Below are 27,326 nucleotides of genomic sequence, written 5' to 3'. Positions count from 1 at the left end.
GGTTCTACAGCTTTTGATCCCTTTTTTCAGGGATTCAAACTGAGCACGAAAGGATAAGGTGACAAAACCACAAATATACCGAGAGTCTGACACAAAAGCCCCCCCGCCATACGATGTCAGTGGGATCCCCAATGAGCAGGAGGCGCTCCATGTCCCTCAATGTCCCCGCCCACAGCCCCAACCCCCTGGGCGGCCTGGAGGACGCGGAGGCCCCCGAGACCCGGGACCCCCCTGCTCCACCCCTCTCCTCCCTGCCGTGCTGGGCCACCCAGGCCCTGTGCGACCTGGCCCGAGGCGAGACCGAGCTCCGGCGCGTCCGTGAGCGCCAGGCGGCCGAGGCGGGGGCCGTCAACCGCGGCGTGGAGCGCGCCATCCTGGGCGCCCGCCGGGAAGAGCGCCGCCTACTGGAGAGGGTGGAGCAGGACCACCGCGATGCCCAGCGCCAGCTGGAGCAGCTGCAGAGGGAGAACGCGGCGGCGGCCCGCGTCAGCCAGTCGCTGCTGGACCAGAGGCTCCGCAAGCTGGTGCACCTCCGGGAGCAGATCCAGAGGTCGGGCCAGGGGCACGGTCTGGCGGACCAGGACCTGCTGCTAAAGGGGATAGCGGACCTCCTCCAGCCCTGGGAGATCTCCCTCTCGCTGAAGAAGGTGAGCTTCAGGCCCAGCTCGCAGCCCAAAGCCGTCACCTTCGGAGAGATCGGCATCCAGGAGCACGACCTCTGCCTCCCCGTCATGGGCTGTGGCCCTCAGGGACAGCTCTGTCCCCTGCACTCCGTAGAGGTGGGCTCTGGGGACGCCGCCTACGGAGGCACAGGGGAGGGGCGGAGCACGCCGGACGGGGCGGGGCCGGCGTTGAGCTCGCCGGCCGGCGGCGGGAACCTGCGGATCGTGAGGAAGATCCGCCTCTCGGCCCGCAGCGACGAGGAGTCCGGCGGGGAGGAGCTGAAGCTGGCCTCGCCAAAGACAAGACACTGGCCACCCAGACGCGAGACTTCGGACAGGGAGTCCTCCCAAGACGAGGAGCTGGAGTCTCCGACCTTTGAACCGCACGGGGACGATCTCTTCCTGGCCGTCCCGGCCTTGCTTAGCAATGGAGACTCTGAGGGGGAGGAGCTAGGGTACAACGCCGCCAATAGCAGCGACGGACGACGACACGCTCTCAGGAACCAGAGGAAGCCGCGTACCTTGGTCCTGGTGTCCGGCCGCGAGTCGTCCTCCCCGCCGGAAGGGGTCAGATGGGAGCAAGGTCAGCGATGGAGTCTGGACAGCCAGGACGGCGACAGAGGCAGAACGAGACAGAACCAGTCCCCCAGAGGAGTAGCCAGACACAGCCTGACCTCTCCGAGGACCAGCCCCAGGGAGCCACTGAGCAGCCACAGCTGCCTGGACCTCACCGCCCGGGGGGACCGCCCTCGCTCGCGCCTCCTCAGCGTTTCCTCCTCCGAAGACCACCCCGCGGGGAGCCCTGGCCGCGCCCCCTCCCCGGCGGACAGCCTGGACTCCTGCTACACCTTCGTCGTCAGCTCCCCGCGCGACTGCACTGCCTCCCTCAACCGCACCCCGCGTCTGTCCAAGTCGACCGCCGACCTCACGCACAAGAGCCGCCGCCCCCTGATTGGCGAGGGGAGGAGCGATCACGCGGGGGTGTGGAGGGTCAACCAGAGCAGCCTGAGCTCCTCGCCCGCCTCGTCCACGTCTGGGGCGCCGGGCAGGGGTCCGAGGGTGGCGCAGGCCGGCAGGATGCTCTCCTGCCCAGGGCACAGGGAACACAGCGATGCCCAGAAGCCCCACCAGCGGAGCGGGCAAATAGAGAGTCTGGACAGAGTGTGCCGGTCTCTCTCCATGTCGGTCATAGATGGATCCTCTCTGGACCAAGGCAAAGGTACAACTATTGAACAACCGAATTCAATTTGGAAAAACTGCAAATCCCTGTGTGTTGAGGATACGTTACCGATGATACTGACTGTTGTCCTACCTTTTAGTGTGCTGCCATTTTGAGCCCCAGATCCCAAATGTATTGTACAGTTAGGGTTTTGCATCCGTTTCAGCTTTTTAATACATTACTACATCTCTGCCTCTCTCTCTCTCTTGTTCTAGGAAGAAGAGAGAGGGGGGAACCAGCCCTGATGGAGATAGAGGAGGATGGAGATCACTCCTCTCTCCAGTCCTACCCTGGCCGTCTGATTCATCAGTTCGGTAAGCAGGGCTCCGGCCGCGCCGACCTCACGCTGCCCAGCGGAGTCCACGCCACGCCCCAGGGCCAGCTGTTCGTCGTGGATTGCGGGAACGCCCGCGTGCAGGTGACCGATCCACGGGGCAACGTCCTCCAGCAGGTGATGTCCTCCTCTACCTCCGACGGTTCGGCCAGACGCTGCCGGAACTACTTTGACGTGGCCGTCAACGCCAAGGGCCTGATCGCGCTGAGCTGCGCGGCGGAGCGCGCCTTGCTCGTGTTCAGCCGCCACGGCCGCCTCCTCCAGACCTTCGGCGCGTCCGGGAAGGGCGGGGCCAAGGACGAGCTGGAGGCGCCCCGCGGCGTGACCGTGACGCGCCCGGACGAGTTCCTGGTGGCAGACATCCGGAAGGGAACCCTGGTCGCCCTCAAGCTGGACCCCAAGACAGGCTCTCGGCTGGAGCGCACCGTGGTGACGGGCTTCCATCGGCCCTACCTGGTGGCGGCCTGCCTGAGCTCGGGCCTGGTGGTGGTGTCGGAGAGGGGGAGCGAGACGGGCCGAGAGCCCTGCGTCAAGGTGCTGGAACCGGGCTGGAACACGCTGAGGATCCTGGGAGTGTGCCCGAGCCTGGGCCCGGTCCTGGCCTGCCCCTGGGGCATCTGCATCGACGGGGAGGGGAATGTGCTGGTGGCAGATTGGGGGGAGCAGCACAGGGTGGTCCTGTACCCAGCCCAGGCCGTCGGCAGGCCCGTCATCACCCAGGGCCTGAGCAGCCCCAGAGGGCTGGCCCTGCTGCCTGAGGGGCACCTGGTGGTTTCAGATAGCATGCATCACTGCATCAAGATTTACCAGTACAAATGAACTCATGACTGGACTGTGCAGTACGCTACTAACAGTACACTAACAATCTGAATTGAGAGTATAGAGTGAAGACTTGAAATGGTGAGAGGAGAACAAAGTTTATAAAGGTTAATTTGTATTATTTGATCAGAAATGAAGACTAACGAATGTTTTCTTTGATAATATCATTCTTGAAGTAATGTGGAAGTGTAGCTGAATTTGTGTATTTCAACTCAATAGTGAACATTACTGATGATACCCTCTAAACTCTGTAAATAAAAAGCATTTTGGTTGAAATATTAATGTTCACTAGATAGTGCAGTTCGATGCTCTATTTTTGTATGAAACGGTATTGAACTGTGGCCTGTAGGTGTCAGCATTGAGGTAACAAAATGTACTGTCATTCCTGGAATAGAGGGTTTTGAAGTGTTCTAACATTGTTTGCATTATGCTGTGGTTCATTGTGTTGCCTCTGTGTATGAAATGCACTATACAAATAGTTTGATTTTATTATATGTAGCCCAAAGGGCAATGTATTGACACACACACTCTCTCTCTCTCTCTCTCTCTCTCTCACTCTCCATCACACACACACACACGCACAGGAATGATGGTCCATGGGTCATTTGGTATGTACCAAACATGTGTATATACAAACTGTATATTGACACACATTACACAATGTGCTCTCTTGTTAGCCTAGTATGTTGATGTAAGGGAGGTGGTGGTAAAACAATTACCTAAAACAAAAAATTACTGTCAAGCACTAGTCAATGTCCCTATGTAACGTGATACTCTATGTCATTATGTAATGTGACATTTCAGTTTGCTGTGTGTGTGAAAGAATGCTGCAGTATCTGGAATCTAGTCACTGTTGTCCTCAAGTATTTCTGGAATCTTGGGACAGTTGTAGACATTTTTACCCAGTGTCAGTGTTCTACATTGACAGACTGAAGAATCGCTGGCTTGTCTGAAACAGTAGCTCCCACCCAATCCTACTCCCCACGCCTGCCTACTGTAGCCTGTCACAGAAAAAGAACAGTCTCCATTCTATGATACACTTATTTTGCACTTTACGCTGCTATATTACTGGTGGAATGAAGTGGATGCATGACTTCGCAATGACACCTCGTCTGCTCTCACTCTCTTCATGTCTCTCCAGCTAGGACTCTATCTGAATTTTGCCTATGGCTCTGATGAATATCTCACAGAGGAATGGTGTTACAGGACTTGCCTATGGGATTATCCGCAACATATCCGTTATGCATTGTCCTAAATAAACAGTGCAGTGGTGACACATCAAGAATTGGATAGTTTTTTTTTGTCATCCAGAGAGCTGTGTTCAATGTTTTCCCTGTGATGTTGGTTAGAAGCATGGTTAGAATCCCCTTCAGGAATTTGGTTTTGTGTCCCATAGGTTTTCTCTCCTTCTCTGACAGTAGGCCTATCACATTGCAGCCCCAGCATGGGGGCTAGCCTGCCTTGTCCAGAATAGCCTGTAAGGGCCTGATAGAATACGCAGGGACATTTTCTCATGACTACACCATAACAAAATAGTCTGAATAATACATGAATAAAACTATTCAGGTTTGGGAGCTGCATTCAGCTGAGATTATTTCATAGTTTGCCCGTCTAGTTGAGGCGTTTAAGTGGGATCTAGGAAATTATATCAGTGTGAAAACTCAGAATAGCCTATAAGGGTTAGATAGAATATGCATGGAACATTTTCTCGTGACTACACCATAACAGAATAGTCTGAATAATACATGAATAAAACTATTCAGGTTTGGGAGCTGCATTCAGCTGAGATTATTTCATAGTTTGCTGAATCGTTTATGTGGGATCAAGGAAATTCTATCCCTGCATATGTGTGGCTTCAAGCATAACCTTAAAATTAACAATGGGACGAATCTGCGGCGTAGAGTGCAGGTGTCCCCTTACAGTGCAGGTGAAGCTGGTCATTTAGACGGAGTGTGAGAGAACAAATGTCTGACATCCATGGAACCAACGCCTGTTGGGCTGTGAAGCGAAGAAACGAGTCAACCCAGGATAGAGAGAAGCGTGTACTTCATTAATAAATGATTTTCCTGTTCTCTAGATACAGTGTACTGTAGTGTAGTGTCTCAGCATTGCTCCCATCTCTTGCATTTTAATTACGCGTTGGCTGAGGAATGACGAACATGGATGATCTTGTTCTGTAGCTGTGATTCATCAAAACTCTGCCTGCAGAAAAGGCATCTGTATGCATTAGATGGGTCTAGAAACTACTTGAATGATTCATGTCTCCCCCCCCACACACACACAAAACACATACGCACGCACGCACACACACGGAGATCAAGCACAGCCTCCTAGTGAGAAATCCCCTGTAATAAACATTTCAGCACTCCCTCTCAAATTCAACCTTCATAGCCTGGAATTTAAAGTGCCATGATTGCACTTTATCTGCTATGACCATGACAATCACCGTCTGTCTGGGGGAAAGGAATGGAAACGGATTTACGGCAAGTGTGAGATACACCAATTTAACCCTGCCAAACTGTGCAGTCTGTCAGTGGAGAGGCGTGGGCCAGCCCATCATCACGCCGCAGCCTTTGGGTCCCATGGGTTCGCCTTGGAATAGACGACTTGATACCTCACCGCCGTATTCGTGCCTTGGGCAAATGGGTTACGGGGTTTGTAACAAAAACCGCTATACTTTTCATTGCCTCCTCCAATGCAGAGGAATAGGGCTTGAGGCTATGTGTGTCTGGCACTGTGTGCAAAGCAGAATTTGCATGTGTGAGTGCGTGGCTGTCTACGCTTTGCTGTAAATCAGACAGACGTTTAATCCCTGCGTGTGCATTTTTATTAAAATGTATGTGTGTGTGTGCTTACAGTGCAGTATGTAGCCTAGGGTACGTGGGTGGTGGTGGTTGGTTGCATATAAAAAGAGCTTGCCAAGGGGGATCTTGAGGAGGGCAGCTATAACGGGGCCATAAAGCTGCAATCGCTTCACAGGAGGCTGCTCACAGCTTCACTGCCCCCAGCTAATGAGGAGGGCCCGGGGAGCACAGAAAGCCGCTGTTGTGGCGAGGGAATGCCTGACATTTTCACATGTACACAAACAGAGCTGCTCTTCTCTCCGGAGCCTCAATGCAACCCTTCTGATTTGAGCCCCGCGCCACATTCCTGATGTATAATGGTCTTCAAGCAGACAGACACACACACACACACACACACACACACACACACACACACACACACACACACACAACCGAGGCCTGCAGAACAAAGTGTTTGCTGCAGCCTATTCTTCATTGGAGCTGGAGGATGAAGTTATCTGGATGTTGTATTTGTAAACGAGGAGTTCATTCTCTCTCCCTCTCTTACACACATGCGCGCATACGCACACAACCAATGCAGATACGAGTCTGGGACCAGTCTCTCTTCCCTCTCTGGCGTTTCGCCAGTCATGGTACAGTACATGGCATTAATCACCCGAACTCCCCTCTCCCCTCCACCTCCCCTCACCCCACGTGCCCTAGCTGTCCTGGGGCCGGCAGGCCGGGTTCAGCCCAGTTCCCTGGCTGCGTCCAGTGGGCCGGTATCCTGTGGAGTCTGCCTGCTGCCTGCCTGAGAGATGCAGCTGGTCCACGAGCTAGACCCGTCTCTTCTTTCAACCCTGCCTGTGACGCACGTGTGCTATCTATAACACCTCCAGCTTTTTCCACAGGTGCAAGCAGTAGGACATCAACACACAAACACAAACACATACACACAGGCAGACAGTGCATTCATAAACTAGCTACACAGATAAACACATACTGGCAGGCAGATGCAAACGTGCGCGCACACGCGCACACACGCACACACAAACAAATTAATGGGAACATCTCACCCGGTGTTTATAATAAGTTATGGCACAGGCTGCCATTTTAATTAAAGAATGCCATTAAATATTAACAAATGAAAAAGTATAAAACCAATGGAACACTCCGTCTGGACATTGGTTTTAAATTAATAGCTACACAGTCCCACCTTCTTCTTCTCTAATCTATCTTCGGTATTTATGGTCCAAGTCATTAAAACTCCATTCCAACTCGGTCACACTGCAAGTGTGAGTTAGTGCATTTCGCCCCCAAGTCTTTTATGGTTTGCAAACCCAGTGTTCAAGTACGATCACATGTCACGCTTTGGAGGGCTGGCTTTCTGCTGGGTTTTTTTTTTTTTGGGGGGGGGGGGGGGGTTGGCTAGCAGCCTGTCAACACATGTTGACAGAATCAGTCCGATAAACACAACAGCCATGTTTCAGGTCCAAAAGTAAGATATGGAAAGCATTGATAAAGATTCAAGGCCACATACAAGCTCTCAAACTAGGCTAACCATTGCTTTCAAAAATTAGCAATGGTTTCAAAATAAGAGCTCCTCGTATAATCGTATTTGAAGTGTTCAAGTCTGTTGTTTCCTCATTCTGTCTTGGAATACGAGCCCTTTGAGCACATGGCCTATTTTCGCTCTTAGGCTTACTAGAACAAAATGCCTTTGAGACACCATGAAGTAGAAAGGTGTTCTTTTTTTTTTGCTTCAGAAGTAGTCCACTGATTAATGGGTTTAGCTCTGAACCACGGCGGTTGTGTTGGGGGTACATAACACCCAACCATAGGTGACACAATGATGGCTTTTCTTTGATAGGGGACAAGCGACTGTCAAGGAGCCGTCACATGCTCTCTGTCTGGCTTCTGTTCCAGGACTGGCAAGGGGTCAGGGGTCAGGGCTACAGCCCCTATTCCTCTTCACTTGTTCGTGGACAATGTCAACACACCACCACAGAGAGGCTCTGTGTGTGTCTGCCAGAGGTGTAAGTGAGCGTATGTGTTTGTGTGAGCGAGGGAGAAAGTGTGTATGAGAAGTGTGTCCCCATTCAGTGTGTGTGTGTGTGTGTGTGTGTGAGAGAGAGAGAGAGAGAGAGAGAGAGGGAGAGAGAGACAGATTGCATTCATCTGTGTGCGTGTGTGTGTGTGTGTGTTGGTCCGAGCGTGTGAGCTTATGTCTGCCGACAGCTGGCCGGCACACAGAACAGGCAGAGGAAAAAGGCTGGAATGTAAACAGCTTTGATGTCCTTCAGCCCCTCCATTCTTCCTCTGGTGCGCTGAGGGAGGAGAGGATGGGGGGTGGGGGTGGAGATCCTTCCCTCTCTCATCTGGCTCTTAAGGGCGATTATCCACGCCACAAACAGCCCCTTGAACTCCGAAAAGGTCCATGTCCACCGTCCACCTAAGACAAGACAATACTGTTATTAAAATTCCAGGAATTTTTCCAAACGTGTCACCTCAAAAGGCCCTCTTGGCTCTTGACATGTGATTCTCAGGTCAGACTGTCAAGGGCTGGTGATGTTGCTTTTTTTTTTTTTTTTAAAGAAAGGAAAAGAAAATGGTTGATACTGGGCTGTCCGGAAGGACTTCTAATTAATTTAGCCTTTAAATAGATGTGTAACCATGGAACTGTATTTCAGAGAAAATAGCTGTCCTCAATGTTTCCTTCACATGACAGTAGGCCCTCGTAGGACAAACTCTCATATACAAAATGCACAGTGACAACTACTGTACTTGTAGGTCTGTACATTAAAATTCACATTAAAATGTATGTTAAATTCACTAGGAAGTTGGAAGCTAAATCGCCAGGCCTAACTTTACAAGTCCTAAGTTCCACAATATTATTATAAGTTCTGTCTGCATTCCCGCAATGTGAGGCACTTGTTCACGTGATGATACATTAATTACATTACATTACATTTTTATTTATTAGGATAAGCCAGTTGAGATGAATCACCTCGTTTTCGAACAGGTCCTACAGTACATGTACTGTAGAATCAATGCTCTTTATCATGAGGGATTATCCTAAAACATAAATGTTGAATTCATGACATTTAGGGGTTGTTCCCGGATTGAGTTTGGTTCCACTACTTACCAAGCAGGTCCCAGTTCACAGGGGCGTCTCCCTCTTGTATAAGGACGCGCTGGTGGGGCCTTCGAACTGCAGCTTGATGGCCTGTTTCAGATTGAGCTGTGGGTCTGTGGTCGTCATGGCAACCATGGCGTCCCCCGGTAAGGCACAGGAAGGCGGCGTTGGCGAGCTAAAGTGAAAGGGCGGAGACAGGGCGGCCTTCTGCGGCCCCTCCCAGGGCTCTCCCTGGGGTGGGCTTTGGCGCTGGGAGGCGGGGTACCCCAGCGGAGGGCTCCCCCTGCTTTTGGAAGCCCTCGCTTGGCCATCTTGTCCGGGCGTCACCCCCAGGGAGGCCATGACCGAGTTCCACCTCCCCCCTCCTCCGAACTGAGCCCTCTCCTCCTTCATCAGGTTGGCAGTCGGAGGCTTCGCTTTGTTGGGGTAGTCGAACCCCGGCAGGAAGCCTTTCGGCGGCGCGTCGGGGGCGGACTCGTGGACGAGGGCGGTGACGACGGCACAGACGGTGCGCGGGGGGCTGCCCTTGGGGCGCTGCTGCCCCTGGGTCCTCCGGCTGCTGCCGCGGAGGCTGCCGGCCCCCGAGCCCGGCGCGGGGGGGGGGAGGAGGGTGGACGGCCGGCTGCGGCTACGGGGCAGCGAGTGCTGCTGGATCTGCTGGGTGAAGCTCAGCGAGTCGGCCGGCACCGTCTGGACCGTGGCCAGGGAGTGGCAGGTGGACGATGAGGTCTGGGAGCTCTGGATGGAGTGGAAGCGCTCGGCCGTGGAGCCCGGGGACGAAGCCGACGAGGTCGACGCCGCCGCCGCCGCCGCCACGCCTCCTCCGCCGTTACTCCCCGGGCCAGCCGAGGACGCCGGGCACCGCTGCGGTGACAGGAGGCCCGGGTACGGCTTGGCCCCGTAGCTCTCCAGCAGCCGGACGATGGTGAAATGGCCGCGTTTGCCCGCCACCTTGACGGGAGTGCGTCCGTACTTGTCCGCGTGGTCAGGTTTGGCCCCACGCTCAAGCAGCATGGCCACGATGTTCGCGTGGCCCTCTTGCGCGGCTATCGAGAGCGCCGTCGCCCCCTGCCGGCGGCAGGCCAGGTCCACGCCGATGCCGCGGGCGTCCAGGAGCAGGCGGCCCACCTCCACGTGGCCCCGCCAGGCCACGGAGTGCAGCGGCGGTCGGCCCTCGCCGTCCTGGCCATTGGGGTCGGCGCCGCGCCTCAGGAGGAGCCCCGCGGCCTCCGCGTCGCCCTGCCAGGCGGCGGCGTGCAGCGCCGTGCGCCCCTCCGAGTCCCGGGACTCCAGGGGCACGCCGCCCTTCTCCATGAGGAGGGCGGCCATGTCCAGGCGGCCCTCCAGCACCAGGAGGTAGAGCAGGGGCCGGCCCTCAGCGTCCCGCACGTCCGTGTCGGCGCCGCGCCTCATCAGCAGCTCCGCCGCCTCGCTGTGGCCCTCCAGGGCGGCTGCGCTCAGGGCCGAGTGCCCGTCGTACGCCCGGTGGTCGACGGGCGAGCGGCGGTCGAGGAGGAGCCGCGCCGTGCCGCAGTGACCCTCCTGTGCGGCCAGGATGAGCGGCGTGCGCCCCTCGATGTCCATCTCGCCGACCCGCGCCGTGCTCCCCCGCTCCGTCAGCGCGGCGCAGACCGCCCGGTGGCCCTCGCAGGCGGCGGCGTGCAGCGGCGTCCAGCCCAGGTCGTCCTTGTGGTTCTCGTCCAGTCCTCGGTCCAGCAGGGCTCGCACCACCTCCAGGCTGCCCCGGGCGGCGGCCAGGCTCAACGCCGTCCGCCCCTCCCCGTCGATCCCGTCCACCACCGCGCCCCAGAAGAGCACGCGGCCCACCGTGGCGGCGTGGCCCATGGCGGCGGCCGCCAGCAGCGGGGTGACGGCGGCAGTGGCGGCGTCACGGGGCCCGGCGGTCTCGTCGACGTCGGCGCCGGCCTCCAGGAGCAGCTCTACCACCTCCTCGTGGCCCTCGTAGGCCGCCAGCAGCAGGGGAGTCATCCCGTCGCGGTCCCTGTGCCCAGGGTTGGCCCCGCGCTCCAGCAGCAGGCTCGCCACCTCCCCGTGACCCTTGACCCCCGCCGCCGTGGGCGCGCAGAGGGCCGCCACGGACAGGGCGGTGCGGCCGTCGCCGTCGGCCAGGTCCGCCTCGGCCGCGTGGTCCAGCAGGATCTCCACCGCCTCCCGATGGCCCATGTAGGCGGCGGCGGTCAGCGGCGTGCGGCCCTCGCGGTCCGCCTTGTTCACCTGCGCCCCGTAGTCCAGCAGCGTCAGCAGGATCTCCTCGTGGCCCCCCCAGGCCGCCGCCCTAAGCGCCGTGCGGCCCTCCGCGTCGCACCCGTCCACCTCCGCCTCGGCGTCCAGCAGGTGGCGCACCACTTCGGTGTGCCCGCCCCACGCCGCCGAGCGCAGCGCCGTCCAGCCCTCGCTGTCCGCGTGCTCCACCATCCGGGTCGAGGTGTCCGGGTCCTGGTCGCGGGCCCAGTCCAGCAGCACCGCCAGCACCTGGACGTGACCCTGTCGGGCGGCCAGGGTCAGCGGCGTCTGGCCCTGGTGGTCGCTGATCAACGGGTCGGCCCCCCTGGACAGCAGCAGGTGGCAAACGTCCGCCGAGCCCGCGTGTGCCGCGCTGGCCACCAGGGATCTCCCGTCGATCGGATCGGTCCTGTTCGCGCTGACCCCGCTGTCTAGTAGCACCCTTACGGAGTCTCGTCTCTCCAGGGCCCGCCGCAAGATCGTACCCCCACCCCCGGTGCAGTGTACCCCCACACTGGGGCCTCGGTCTGGGGAGCACGACGCGGGGAACACCCCGCTCTTCATCAGCAGCTGGAGGACCTCGTGCCTGACCAGAACTGGGGCCTGGGGGGGAGGGGATGGGGTGCTAACGCTAGAGGAGACGGGGTGCGCCCAGGGGTTAAAGTTCGGGGAGAGGGAAGGCACCCCCGCCCACAGCATCCACAGAGCCAGAAGGGAAAGGTTGTCTTTGTGCAGGCCGGAGCTGATGAGGTGAGCGGCCAGCTGGCATGTCTCCTCGGTGCTCAGGTGCGGGCCCCTCAGAGTGAAGGCCATGGCCAGCATGGTGTGACCCTCCTCAACGCTACACAGGTACTTCTGGGTACAGTACTTGATGTCTGTCAGCCACTCTGCAAAGCTGGCATGGAACAGTAGCTTGCTGCCCCCGGGGCCGTCGATGAGGAGCGTGGACAAGGTCTGGAGCTTGCTCTGGAAGTCCTGAGGGGTGAGGGAGGTGTCCTGGCTCCAGGCTGCTGTGAAGAGCTGCTGGGGGGTGAGGGGCCGCGGGGAGGCCAGCAGCGCGTTGAGGAGGGGCCGGACCTGGAGGAAAAGCCCCCGGGGGAAGAGGCGCTGGCACAGCCACAGGTAGAGGCCGTTCAGGGTGCCGGGGATGTCGCGGATCTCGCGCAGGCCCACCAGGGCGCCGGCCACGCCGTCCAGCACGCGCTCCAGGAACAGGAAGCAGCCGCCGCTCTTGATGTGCAGAAGGTTGAGCATGTCGGCCGTCTCCGGGGTCAGCTGGCGCCGCAGGGCGCCCTCCTGGTCCAGGCGCCGCAGGATGTACTGCTGGACGTCGCGCACCGGCGGGGGCTTGCGCAGGTCGTCCAGGCACAGCTTCCGAAAACCTGGCGGAGAGAGAAGAGACGGGGGGCGAGGGAGAGAAAGGGTCAGGTCATCCTAAACCAGGTCAAATTGTTTTGTGTTACATAGCATAACAGACCAGAGTGATGGAATCCCTATACATTCACAGTGAAATCTCAAAATACAAAATGTAACAATAATTCCACTACTAGGGCTGGGTATCGATCGATTCGAATTTCAAGAATCGATTCGATTCCGATTCACAAGGTTCAGAATCGATTATCACGATTCGATTCAATATCGATTCAGTTTTTTTTTTAGCTGTAACCTTAATTACATGACTGGCAAGTTATGCAACACATCAATACTATGGCTGGGTATCGATACTGATTTCCAAAAATGAATGAATAAATGAATGTATCATTGAATGAATTAATGAACTATTCATTCCTTCATTTATTCATTAAATAAAAGGTCGATTTTGGGATTCAAGAATTGATTCGGAATCATTTGATTCAGAATCGATTCATCGATTTTTTTTATTTTTTTTACCCAGCCCTATCCACTACATATATATTATACTGCATATATGGTGAATAATATCTCTGCAGATATCACCAACACTGTAGTAATAAGACCGTAGGATCCTTTTTTAAAAGTCTAATTTAATCCTACAGTATGTGGGCAGTAAAAAATAAGTAAGACGATGCTGGTTACGTACATATGCACAGATTTTCAGTTAGGTATGCACCGCTGAGGAATAGATGGCTCTCATAGGGCTGCTTTAGTTGTTCTGATTGTAATTAGTTTTCTTCTATATGCATATTTCCCTGAATAATTACAATAAACAATCAGCTCAATAATCAAGCTCTGGTTGTTGCTTTCAGATTGACAATAATTATTCTAATCTTAAAAGAAAACATCCATCGTGCTACATTTCTAAATCAGTTAATAGCAAAAACAATTAACCATGTTCTGCTTTTAAACAGACTCATGTCAGCCAGAACCAGTACACTACATTATATCCAAAGATAAAGAAAGTGCCTTGGGCAATGTGGACATTCAAAACACATCTACACTACCGTAAAAAAAACATTGTGGATATTCAAAACACATCGACACTACCGTAAAAACATTGTGGATATTCAAAACACATCTACACTACCGTTAAAACACACATCGTACCTCAGAGTAGCAATTGTACTTCACAGTGGCTCAATTGTTTCAATTCTGGAAAGAGTACACTACAAAAGGCTGGGGGTGGTTTTCAAAGCGAAGCCAGACAAAATACCTTGATATCACACTGAGAGGAATGTCTATTGTAAAAAAAAAAAAAGAGGAAAAAGAAAAAGCTCCAGTTTCCAGATGTACCTGAAAACATTTTGCACACAGCTTTGTTCTGGCGGCGGACTGAGCACACCAGGAGCAGCCAGCTGGGCAGGAGGTGCTGGTGGCTGGCCAGGAGCTCCGCGATGGAGCCGCTCTTCCCTGGGGCTCCCGCGCTACCGGACACCTCCCCGGACCCCAACGCGCAGCCAGAGTCCAGGGAGTCCACCACCACGAACAGGCTCTGGGCTGGAGCAGGGAGGTCCAGCAAGGGCCCCAAAACGGCCCTGGAGAGAGGGAGAGAGAGAGAGAGAGAGAGAGAGAGGGGGAGAGAGAACGGGGTAAAGGGGGGAACAGCAGAGAGAGAGAGAAAGAGAGAGCAAGTTCAGGGTTAGCGGCGAAGAACAGGGGGGGATTCAGGAGAGAGAAGGGAGAGGATGAAGGGAGAGAGAGAGAGAGAGAGAGAGAGAGAGAGAGAGAGAGAGAAGACAGCGGGGGGAGGGGAGAGGTGGAGAGTTGTCATTTGCCGAATGGAATGTTGCCGTTATTGCATCACACTTAGGAATCGGGGACGATGAAATCGCCTTGGAGGAAGCGGACATAATTACATCATTCAGTCACCGTCTCAACAGGCAAGACGTTGACTGTCTGGAGGCTATGGTGTGATAAAAACCTGTGGGCAGAGCCATGAAGTAGCGCCATTAAACTAGGCCAAAAATATGTCATGAATGAGGAAATGCTGAGTGAATACTGTAGGTGAGTCCTTTCTCAAGGAGCAATTTCCTAAGAAAGGACTCACCTAGTCCCTCACGTGTTTCCTCATTCATGACATATTCATGAATTCCCCAGAATGAGTGGGAGTTGGATCTGTCTTGCGGAGACAAGCCTTTCAACCCCCTTCGACGCGCTCTCCCTTTAAGCCCTTTCTCCTCAGGGGCAAAGTTGTACCGGTGCGATCAGCTGATGACTCAGGTCTAAAGAAGGTTTGGGATTTCCTGTTCCTCCCTGGGCACACAAACACACCGAACACAAGCACATGTAGACATACATGCAAACACTGCATAAACCCTCTAACTCTCTCTCTCTCTCTCACACACACACACACTCACATACCTGTGTGCGCGCGCGCACACACACACACACACACACACACACGCGCGCACACACACACACACACACACACACACACACACACACACAGACAGACACAGACACAGACACACTCAGTCTCCCTCAGACTAATGAGTTGCTTTAGCACCCTGTTTCTCACCCTGCTGTTGCCTGGAGTGGATATCATGTTTGACTTAGACATTTATAAGCTGTAGAATTCATTACTTGAGATCACAGGGAACTACACTGTATACACTTGCCTTGACTTTAAACCTTAAAGCACTTAGTAGTGCCTTTTAAGAGTGTTTTTTAGACTTTGCTTGGGCTGCTGTCCGAGACAACTAGGTTAAAGGCTTATCACACATTTGTGTGCTTCGGTAATGATAAATAGGACACACCCTGCAAGCCCACACATTCTGTTCCGAATGTGGTTGATGACCCCTTAATTGACTCACAGTGCTTCCTGCCCCATCCTGTCCTCGTGGTCCTAGCTGCGGGACTCCCAATGACCTTTGAACCCCACCCCCTCCCCGGTCCGACTGTAATTGGACACTGTGTGTGAGGCGCTTGGCAGAACCGCCCTTACCGAGTCACAATCGGCCCAAAGTATGGAGGTTGAAAGAGACGACCCTTTTAGCCCAGGTCAGTCTTGCGGGTAAGCGTTTAATTAAAGAACCGGCCTTGTGCAGCACCAGTGAAAGATCAACCCTACTGGGTGGGCATACAGTAAAGAGGACTTGTGAGGAGAAACCTTGAAAGAAGCCCCCACAGGAAGCGCTCCTCTAGCCGTTGTTGACCATCTACGATAAACAGCCATTGTTGACCGTGTACGGTAAACAACCAGTTGACCGTGCGCAACACAGCGTTAACTAACGTTAATGACTTGCCGGCTTACGGCCGCCGCCTGTTTAAAGCCGGGGAAACCTCTGCGTAGCCTGTCGCTGCCGGCTCCGAGCTCATGTTTCACTCGTTTGCCGAGCACCGTTCACACGGCGGTGCCTGAACCGCAGGGCACTTCTCTCGCTCCGGCTCCAAAACACACAGCTCCCGGCCGCAAGGTCTGCCGTAGGAGAATGTGGAATGTCAGCCCTGTACTTCACACCGGGGGATAGCAAACAGAGCAGAGGAGGGTGAGCGTCGACAACCCCTCGCAGAGTAAACACAACAAGGGGGGAAGAGAGAGGGCTCCTCATTGTGCGGACGGCGACCTCGCTGTGTGCTACCGGCTCTTGCCGCCGTACGCATTTTTCACGTCTTTGTCCTGTTTTTCTCCGCGCTCCCTGAAATCGGACGTGTCGTAAATAGCATTGTGGCGCTCGTTCAGACTGGAGCCCCCATTGTGAGAGCGCTGAATGGCTTGTATTACGAGGGAATAAATAAATAAATAAATATAGTGGCCGAGGAAGAGGAACAATCGCTGGCTTTTTCCTGTGCGCGGCTGTCACGGCCTCCTTTGTTTGAGAGAGGGCCACATGGCTTTACAAGCGACAGGCTCGTTGAATAGAGCAGATATAAAATCTGTTAAACAGTTAGTGACTCCGCCACGCACCCCTGGACTGCCAGCTTAATTAGGAGGATACTTACTTCCAGCTCAATGCTCATGTATCAGACTTCTATGTAGAATCAGAGTGCGGTCGCACTATCAAGCTAGCCTCTACCAACCGTGACTACTGAAGTATGAGTTGCTGAACATTGCTCTGCTGTTACTCTCCCAATTCAATCAAGCTCTCACCTTTGGAGGGCAAAATGCTTTCGACTCACGTCAAAGCGGTGTAAGGCGCTCAGAGCACTCAGGGCTGGGGAGAGGGGAAAGGAGCACCAACCTCTTGAAGGTGTCATCGGGGTCCCTCTGGCAGTGCAGGGGCTCCAGCGCCGAAGCCACGGAGGGGGCGTCCAGGCTCTCCCTGTACCCCTGCGGGAGGAGCGGCGAGGCCCTCAGCTGCCCCGCCAGCTCCAGCACGAACCGCCACGGCGCCATGCTGCGCTGGTCCTCCCGCTGGCAGAAGTGGGAGGCCAGGCAACGCGGCGCCAGCCCCGCCCCGAGACCCGCGTCCGACGTGGGCCACGCCGCCTCCGTGCACAGGGCCGTCTTCCCGGCCCCGGGGCCCCCGGTCACCAGCACCCCCGCGGGGCGGCCGGGCGCCGAGCGGGCGTCCAGGCAGCGCCGGAGCTTGTCCAAGGCCCATTCCCGGCAGTAGAAGCGCCGGCCCCGGAACAGGCTGGTGCCGCACCCGCTCATCGGGCCCCCGGGATGCGACCACTAGGAGACGACAACACGCTGCCGCACGCACCGCGCCCCCATGCTCTGCTACGCAGCCACCGGCCCGTCCGCTTCGGCGTTCGCTTCTGACGCTGGACGTCTGACAGCTCTAGCGATGACACGGCACTTCTCTTGAGTTTCAAGTCCAGAAAATGCTGAGTCAGGCTTCCGAGTTTGGTAGATCCGCTGGTAACCAATCAGCTCACCTCCCTGGGTTTAGTGGTAAGGTGAAGGGTGAGAGGTTAAAGGTGGGTTTAGTCCAACAGAAGCTCAGGTGTGTTTGAGGTCTTCTCTCTCCCCAGGTTCTTCCAATCAGTCTGTCTGGCGTCTTGTCCTAGGGTTAGAAATGCCAAACAAAAATAGTTAAGTTCATGCATTCAGCTTCCCACACGCCTCACAACTTATTCACACTGCTGGCACTCTTCTGTCTGATAAAGAGAGAGAGAGAGAGAGAGAGAGAGAGAGAGAGAACCGCCATCATTTCTCACCCAAACTCGCGTTATCTCTCGTCTCCTTTTATCTCAGATTTCTGCCACAGGCTGCTTGGTCTGACTCGCTGTTGCGCTCTCTCCCAATTTGTCTCCAAGTTCCTAGTCGCTGTGATCTGTTGGCTCAGATGGAATCCCCTCCTGTTTCACACGCCCTCTCTCTCTCTCTCCCTCCCTCTCTCTCCCTCCCTCCCTCCCTCCCTCCCTCCCTCCCTCTCTCAGCTGCTCTCCGGTTTTTCTCGTTCTCGTTTTCTCCTCCCCTCCCTTCTGTTAGCATGTCAGGACATGCACTGGAGCAGAGCGGCATTTAAATGGTGTGTGTGTGTGTGTGTGTGTGTGTGTATGTATGTGTGTGTGTGAGAGAGAGAGAGAGAGAGAGGGGGAGGGAGGGAGAGAACGAGAGATAGAGAGAGAGAATTAGAAAGAGAAATAAAGCACAAGGAACGGAGTGATCAAACCAGAGGAGAGAAGTCAGGCTTTCTCACCCCTCCTCACCCCTCCTCTAGGATCTGATAGAGAGCGGCTGTGGACGAATAGTCCAGTATAAATATTTAATTTGATCCAGTCTAAATACGCCTCACATGGTTATTATTAAAAAAAAGGCATGCTGAAATAGAACCCTGCTGTTATGATGGAGCATACTGTTGCAGCAGAACCCATGGCTCTCTCGAAATTGCTGACAAAGGCACTTTATGGCACAGAAAGAGGCTGACTGTGCTTGGAATTTGTCTAAAAGCAAGAGCAAGCATGTACGATGCAGTGGATATAGTAATTTTATATAGAAGGCTACATAAGTGGGGCACCAACTATCCCTGAGGTGATAGATTGCTGTAAACGATAGGGTAAAGTAGCTATGTCGGTCTAGCTACAATCAACAATTTGAAGTATTCAGACAAGGTATTTCAGCGTCATTTGTGAAAAGGTTAACTGGTCGATGACGCAGACTCTACTGTAGCCTATATAAGATGTACCACTTGCCTTTCCACCGATCAATAGAATAGCCTACATGAAGGGCTGAAGACAATCATTCATTGGAATAGGCTACATTTTGTACTTAAGGAATCTGTTTTGAATATGTCTGTGTGTAAAAGTTGGCTGTGTGTTAACACGCAAAATATGGACATCTGGGCAGCTGCGACTGACGGCATGCCTACATTCCTGCCATTTCTCTTGGCCTTTACACGACCCTGCTATGTCTAATGTCTGTGGCGTGTTAACTAGGCTAAACACCCTCCTGTTCAACAGAGGGAACGGATGGATGCTACATTTTAGGGCGCTTTTCTAATGACAGAATTGAATCGAAATAGCCACCTCAGCAATTTAACGTGGCCAACAACTGCATGGTAACAGTCTATCTTGTAGGGTCTACTAATGTATTAGGCTATTTCGAACTGATGTTGAATGACCGAGCCTACGAGCATTATTATTCAGTTCTTAATTGGCTACAAATCCCGATATGAATGCCATAATTTCGGTTTGATTTCAGTAGGACGTTGCGCCCGCATCACGATCGGTCACATCAGGGACAACCCATACCAACTTGACCGGACTTCAATATCACAGGCTACAGGTGCTGCATCTTTGCTGACATGGCGATGACCAAAACTGTTCAACGGCAACATAGGCTTCGGGCGGGGGCTCACGATGTCAATTTTGGGCAACCATATAAAATGTGTATTAGAAATTTAATTAAACAAACAAATATACAAACAAACAACAACAACAACTGACCTTTATATAGTGCAGCGGAACCGTAGAGATAGAAAATTGGAGGCGGGTCCGAATCCGTGCAGCTTCTCGTTTCGAACCCATTACACTTATTCCGAGCCATATAATGAGCAATCTGTCACATTTAATAAAAAGATGTGCTACATTTGACGACTGAAATAAGACAGGTTACCTGAAAGAGGTGAACACATCCGCGTGTGATATTTTTCCTCACCCTCATTCTTTCGATATCCTCATTCATGTAGCCTATCACGTGTCATCGACTCGCACAGTTTCCCCATTTGGAAAGTGTGGCTGCTACAAAGATGTTTGTAAGATAAAACAATTATGTTCTACTTGCTTGCCTTAGGCTTGATATTTTTCATAGCAATCTCATTTGGTCAAGCAAAATGGTCTTTTCTATCTCCGAAAAGTTGAACGACATTTACGTGTGCGTGCGACGAGCGCGCTTGTGTTGTTCAGGGTAGGGGACAGCTTCCTGCTGGCTCTCCCACTGCCAAAACATAATGTAAAAATAACTAGAGTGTGTCATTGCCTACAAGGAAATCCTCTCGTGGCCGTGTTTCTGTTTGTTTGAGAGGGATAGGATCACAGCGAAGAATATGGGTTAAAAGGAAATACTAATCTATGGCTTGCAACACCTGCAGTGGCATTCAATACAGGTTTACATATAGGCTACCAGCCATCGGAACTACAGTGTATGAGCTTGTTTTTGCCACTAGTCGCTCGATAAATAGCTCTGGGTACCGTTGCTCTAACAAAAACACACAACCCACTTGTAACATCCTTATTACATAGGCCTAGGTTTGAACCTTGAAATAAAGCACGGAGTGGAAGTACGTTTTCTTGTAGGCTACTTTAGTAGGCTAGTCGCTTGGCAAGTGCAACGGTGCATCCGAACAATACAACTGAACAGGGCGGGCCAGGTAGGTCAAGCGCATGACTATCTAACCAATCAGGTAAGTAGTCTATTTCTGATAGATGCCTGTCTTGTCTTCACTATTAACTATCCCACATATGAGACTATTAGGCCTACACTCCTTCCCCTTCAGATTGTTTGCTCCCAAAATAAATCTAACATGGCCACATACAAATCACCTTAAAACTTCGGCTATGCCCCATTTAACAATTTTCAAGGACTTTTTTTCATAGAACAAAAAAAAAAGTTATTTTTTTGTGCGGGGCTGTACACCTCAAGACCTGGTTGGGATGACTTTATGATTTCATCAGTGTAACTACTTTAGCCACTGATTGCTACCATTAATGTTATGGAAGCTGCTGCTACTTGTTGTGAGCTCATGAGCTAACTGGCTATCCCGCTCTTATTGTGCTGGATTAGCATTGGATGCATTGGAACTGATGTGTCCAGGCGACAAGACCTATCTTAATTTATCAGACATTATTTCATGTCATTTCAATTCACAGCTATTTCAGTGGCATGACTAGCTTCCGTCCTACCAGTCCTGAACAGAAACAAGCCAGCCACGCACATAAGCCAGGCTGGACCTGGTTTTGTGCGTGGCCCTTCGTTCCCTTTGACACATATTGGCCTGCATCTATCTCTTGGCACCACAGGAGGCAGTAGTCCCAGCACAACACATCCCTGCAAAGCTAGATGGAGTAGCCTACAGCTACGGCCTGTGTAGAAAGGCTGTTCTAACGGATCAAAATAAATACTTGAGTCCTGAAAATAGCTGGATATACGTCATACATTAGGAGTCATTACTTTATTACATTGTTGCAGAATCCATCAAATTCGAAATTGCCTACTACCGTTAACTAGACTTTGCTAACGAGAGCTGTGCTAATGTGCTAAGTAGGTGGAGTCCCGGAAATATCTGGATAGGAGTCATAGGTACAGAGTCATTGCTTTATTAAATTGCCTGTTGTATGGGAATGCACTGTTATGTTACCTACATAGGGTTAGCTTCAGCTTAATGCACAATTTATGCTTTTCCAAGACGTTTGGTAGAGGGTGGGCATTTAACAACTGCCATGGCGTCCCTCACTCTGGCCGTGATGCCCTGAAAATAATTGTACAGACACTATTGAGGCTACATTGATATCAATAAAACGTTATACCGGTAGTATACAATTGTAGCCTGCTAGGCTTTGATCAAATGAAATCAAACTTTATTTGTATAGCGCATTTCATACACAGAGGCAACACAATGCGCTTTACAGTGTTAGCTATCCCTGTAGTCTCTAATATGATATTTAAGTGAATCATATAACAAAGCACAGTAAGCACTTAGTAGAACAGGCTCCTAGAGAATGCCACAAGGCAGAGGTGGGGAAACAGAAAGCAGAGAGCCTTTTAGCGATTGCCCAACTATTCTTTTTTTTCAACAAAACAATTTCCAGAGCAGATAAAGTCTGGAGGAGATCCAAAATCACAGGGCAGATCCACGAATTAAAACAAACTTTTGAGCAAAGCCAGCTCCCATGTAGGGGGGCGCTAGAGACACAAGGTTTGGACTGGGGTGTGTGGGGGAGAGAGCCCGGAGTGCACTGAACCACCCTCCGCAAGCTTCAACCCAAGGAGGGTGCCACAGAGCTGCCCAAACAGCCGCCCATTCACCTCCATTCAATTTTTGGACTGGAGAGTAGTCTCCAGCAAAAAATTAATCGTCAGTGTGCGGGATTGAAATGGACGTATCTTGACTTGAGAAGGTCACAGAGACACAGGGTTTGGAATGACATAAAATTCGTGACCTAATGAGTAACGAATGTAGCAACACCAGACATGTCCTGCTCGCAGGCATGTGCCTGTGCACCAAGCCACGAAACGCATTCATGGGCGGAGGTCTATGCTCTCCGAGCACCATTTCTAGTTACATTTTGGCACATCAGTGGCTGATGAATCAACAACAGCACTGCCATGAAGATGTGGGAGCAGGTCACATCATGTCTCCTCTCATTTGCATCTCCTCAGCAGTCTTGTCTATCTAGGCTTTATTTTGAGCTTGCGCTGAGAATTGGAGATGTCTTTTGATGTTGTGTGTTTCTGGCCACTACCTGACGTTTTTAAGATATAGTAGGCTAGCTTCTTCAAAATGAATTCATTTTTATTGTACATGTTTCCCTATATGTCGGCCTATGTTTACTGTATACTGTATGTGCCTGCTTTCAAGGAAAACTAGTCAGATTTTTCCACTGTTTGTTTCACAAGGCTTGGACGCTTGAGGCAGTTTGATTTCTCCAGGCATCGAAACTTTGTTGCCTAACAAATCAATATTAGCTCCCACAGATTGTAACCTAGTCTTTATGAGTGACACCTTCCTTTTAAAGGTTGATTAAATAATTGCAATATAAAAAATAGGTTATGATGATTGTGTAACACAAGACTTGCATTATATCAACCTGTTAGTTCTGAACACACAGCTTGTTTGAACCTGTGTGCTATAGGCCATGCAAATATGAAGCAGATAAGGACCGCCAACTGTAGCAGGTCCGTTAAGAATGTGTTCCTTTCTCTCACAGGTCATTGTCCTCTTTGAATATTGATCATTTGCTCCAAATTCTCTTTAAGAAAAGAGCTGCAACCAAAAAAAGACATGTAACACATTAAGAAACGAGCTGCAACCAAAAAAAGAGAGATGCTGCAACCAAAAAAGAGAGACAGGAGACAAGGCTAAATGTCCATAATCACACATATATGGTAGATTAGACTAGACTAATGTTACAAATTATGTTTCAATTCTCAAACGGGCATGTGTGTAGACAAGCAGGCTACTCCATCGCTCTTTTTTGGTTGCAGTGTCTGTTTTTTTTGGGTTGCAGCTCTTTTCATGTGTTGCGTGTCTTTTTTTTGGGTTGCACCTATTTTCATAATGTGTTGCGTGTCTTTTTTGGGGTTGCACCTATTTTCTTAATGTGTTGCGTGTCTTTTTTGGGGTTGCACCTATTTTCTTAATGTGTTGCGTGTCTTTTTTTGGTTGCAGCTCTTTTCATAATGTGCTGTTCCGTGACACTTCAGGGCCACCGTAATAAGGTTGTATAATAACAATAATTGTATGTGTTTATTCGTGGCAGGGGCAGGCCAATCCATCTGGAGTTGTGGAGAATACTGATCATGTTCATATATGACCACAAGAGGGAGTTGAAGACTGCATCATCTTCTACTGTAGATTCCAATTCTTGGCCACAAGGAATGGAAGAGAAAGCGCATAGTTTGCATCAGGCCCTTGTGTGAGATGAGATAAGAGATGATAAAATGCATCAGGGAAAATGAGGATTCAAAAGCACACATTATTAGAAAGAAACAAATGTCAAAAACCAAGATCAAAATAGTTTTAAAACATATCTGTCTGTGGTACTACAACATTTGAAATCTTTTTAATTTTATTTTAGAGTTTGCTTGTGCCTGCCTGGTGTGTCAGGTGGGTGAGGTTTGCATTTTTGGAAAATGCCTATTGGTTAGCCTACATTGTGTCAAAGAAGAACAGTCAATCATGGATTAGTAAAGACAATGATTTAAAATGGTATTTTGACCCAGGTCTTCTACAGTACATTTGCATACCTGTAGGCTACTAGAAAAGGTGGGATCTTAACTTAACTTCGTTATCTGGTATTGTTTTGGCCAGATCACCATGGTGACCAGATGGGCCGCTTTAAGGGTGTTGAGTTTGATGCCGTCACCCCAGATGCCAATGTATACCCTTACTACTTCAAGGGTAACATAAAAATTTAAAAAGTGATCTCAGCTTCATTCAATTGCCGTCACATCTACATTTACCATATGTAATGAGCCCTATCAGCAGTAGTTGATTTCATATTCATATCCACAAGTATTTAGTCACCTCTTTCACACGTTCAGTGAAACACTTCCAATAAGACTTCATATGCTTCCTCTATAAATAATCAATATGTTTTATTAGCCCAGATAATACTGAGTTTGGCTGTGTGGTCGTGCCAGGTGATCACATGTGGAGGGGAGGCACCTTTCCCACAGAGCTGATCAACGGGTCCTACAAGGACCTACAGTAGATGAGTCACCACCACCTGGGTCACATCGACGCCGCTCTCCGTCTCCACCACCGGGGCGCCCCACCTCCTCCCCTGCTCCACCTGTGTTCTGTCAATGTCATCTCTGTTGTCATTGTTGTTCTCTGTTCCGGGGGTATTGCTGCATTCTTCTGGTATACCACTATGCGTCGACTGATGGAAGCCGGGGAACTTCACTTGCTTAGTCTCCGTGGCTCTCCGTGGTGATTGTGGGCCGAAACATCTCCGAAGGCCATCCAGCAGTCCCTCCGGTCACCATGGAGGCAGAGGCTCTAGGCTGTATCTCCTTCGGAACTCCACGAAGCGTCGGCCCATGGAGGCCAGGGACTATAATGTACAGCAGTCCCCCTGTGGCTCTTTGACGGTCTTAGTGGGCTGAGTTACCTCCGAGCGACTTCCGGATCGCGGCCCACTCTGATCGTCATAGAGGCAGGGGGCTAAATCAATGCCGTTCCCTCTTCCGGCACACTGGGCCAAGCTGGCCCAGAGGGGGGGAACATCTAGATTTCGCCTCCCCCTACTATCGCGCTTTCCACATGCTGTGGAAGGCAGGGGGCCCCCCGAACAGAGCACACCGCCAAAATTCATATGCTATATTTGCTGCATGCACAATAAATGGGTCAATTTTGACTAAAGTGATCTCGACTGAAATGTGTGTGTGTGTGTGTATACCCTGGTATAATGTGCATGCCTGTTAGTGTGTGTGTGTGTGTGTGTGTGTGTGTGTGTGAGAGTGTATGTATGTATGTGTGAATATCTGTGTGTGTGTATGCCTGTGTGTGCGCCTGTGTGTGTGTTTGTGTGTGTATTGATAGTGTGTGGCCCTTTTCTCATAATGCACTTCCCTCATGTGCCTGTTGCTCATTTCACCTCTCTCTCTTCCTCTAGATGCTACCCAATGCAAGAGTGACGGGGACACTGCTGCAGTCTCCTGCTCCCACCAGCTTGACCTCATAAGTGCTTCACTTGTTCTTGTAATGTCATTGTAAAAACCATGACAAAATGATCCGACCTTGGATACAGGTTTCCATGTCCTAATATCACTGTTTTACAGCTAGAATATGTTTTCCTTTCCTTATGTTACTGTAAAATTATACATTCAAAGCACTGATGAAATCAGTTTGTTTGCTGCCGCTGGACTATATACAGATACAAAGCATTAGGCTGATTGAAAATGTGACATTTTGTGGTTAAACAATATTACAAATGCATGTTTATAGAGAGAAAGATATGATTTTGTGTGTTAATGTGATAGGATATGGGTTGATTTTACTCACTCCTCCCTCTTGTCATCTAGCCTATTAGCAACAGGCTTCAATCGAGTGAGGAGTATATATGAGCTGTCAAACCCATGTGCTGTATTCACTCTGAAGAAGACACCCTTGTTGATGATCTTGTGCGAGCTGCTGGTCCTTAACTTAGAGCACCGGCCCTCATCTCTTCAAGAAGGTTTTAGTGCATGAACTTTCACAAGCATGTGTATACTCCTTGAGATAGATACCTATAAATAGATAGATAGAATAAATACTTTAATCCCGAAGGAAATTTAAGCATCCTGTAGCATAGAAAACACAATCCACCTGGTCGAGGTCGAGGATTCTGATTAAAAATCAACCTCTGCATAAACCTATACAATAAAATAGAAAAATGCACCATACTGTATATCACATTAAGTACTATAGCAAAGACAGCAAGTGAGCAGTGCTGATATCACTAGTAAATAAAGGGAAGAGCAGAACACAGAGACCCAGAGAGAGAGAGAGAGGAAGGGTTCTCCACTTCCCACCATCCCCCTTATGAAGAGCCTAGTGTCTCTGGGGACGAAGAATCTCCTGAGTCTGTCTGTCGAGCGGCAGTGTGACAGCAGCCTGCCACTGAACACACTCCTCTGCTTCACTACGGCGGTGTGTGCAGTGGGAGGCTGACATGGTCCATGATGGATAGCAGCTTTCCCAGGATCCTTCTCTCTGTCACGGTCACCAGATCGTCCATCTTCTCTCCAACCACAGAGCCAGACTGCCTGACCGGTTTGTCCAGCCGCTTTGCATCTCTCTTCTTGCTGTTGCCTCCCCAGCACACACCACAGCACAGAGCATGACGCTGGCGACCACGGACTGCTAAAACATGCGTTGTAGCTTCCCACAGATGTTGAACGACCTCAGTCTCCTCAGGAAATAGAGGTGTCTCTGCCCCTTCCTGTAAGGAGTGTCCGAGTTGTCCGAACAGTCCAGTTTGTCATCCAGCTGCATCCCAAGGCACTTGTAGGTCCAGATCACCCTCACATAAACCCCCTCAATGGAGACTGGTTGATTACAGTAGGTGGCCCAGACCTACAAAAGTCCACCACCATCTCCTTGGACTTGGATTGGTTTGACCGGCACCATGCAGTGAAGTCAACTACCAGGCCCCTCCCCCTCCTGTCCAGCCCTGATACACCCCGCAATAGCAGTGTCGTCCGACAACCGTGGCAAGTCTCTGAGATGCACCTGAAGTCTGAAGTGTGTGGTGTGAAGAGGACAGGAGAGAGCACAGTCCCCTGGGGTGCCCCTCTACACCCACCTTCTCCTGGTAGGCAAACTGCAGGGGGGGCATGTTGTACCTGTGGTCTGAGGTGATGCAGGATCAGCCGCAGTGTCTTCATGTGATGCTAATGCCACTGGCCTGAAGTTGTTGAGCTCATGGAGCTGTTGGCCTATTGAGGGAATGGCAATTCCTAACTAAGTGGAGAGAGTTGCAGATGTTGGATTTTGGAATGGCGAACATATCAATGAGTTGGTTAGTTAGATCATCCATTATTAGCTGTCTCGATGCACGCCTCCACGTGGAGGCGCTGTAATACCGTGCTTGTTTCGCAGACACAAAACGCCCAAAG

General features: G+C 51.5%; 1 protein-coding gene across 1 annotated transcript; it reads right to left on the bottom strand.

Moving 5' to 3' along the window:
* Positions 1–8,209: 8,209 nt before the first annotated feature.
* ankrd50l (ankyrin repeat domain 50-like) lies at positions 8,210–17,210 on the bottom strand (the record flags this gene model as incomplete). The annotated part of the gene is made up of 4 exons (XM_084443606.1): positions 8,210–8,269; positions 8,963–12,579; positions 13,907–14,148; positions 16,795–17,210. 3 exons carry the CDS (start codon positions 17,208–17,210, stop codon positions 8,978–8,980), a joined length of 4,260 nt encoding a protein of 1,419 aa, XP_084299732.1. The 3' UTR covers positions 8,210–8,269; positions 8,963–8,977.
* Between the last annotated feature and the right edge of the window lie 10,116 nt (positions 17,211–27,326).

This window comes from Borostomias antarcticus, assembly GCF_949987555.1.
Source record: "Borostomias antarcticus genome assembly, chromosome: 9".
Taxonomy (NCBI): domain Eukaryota; kingdom Metazoa; phylum Chordata; class Actinopteri; order Stomiiformes; family Stomiidae; genus Borostomias; species Borostomias antarcticus.
Note: the sequence above shows the minus strand (reverse complement) of the source record. Positions and strands in the feature narration are given on the sequence as shown.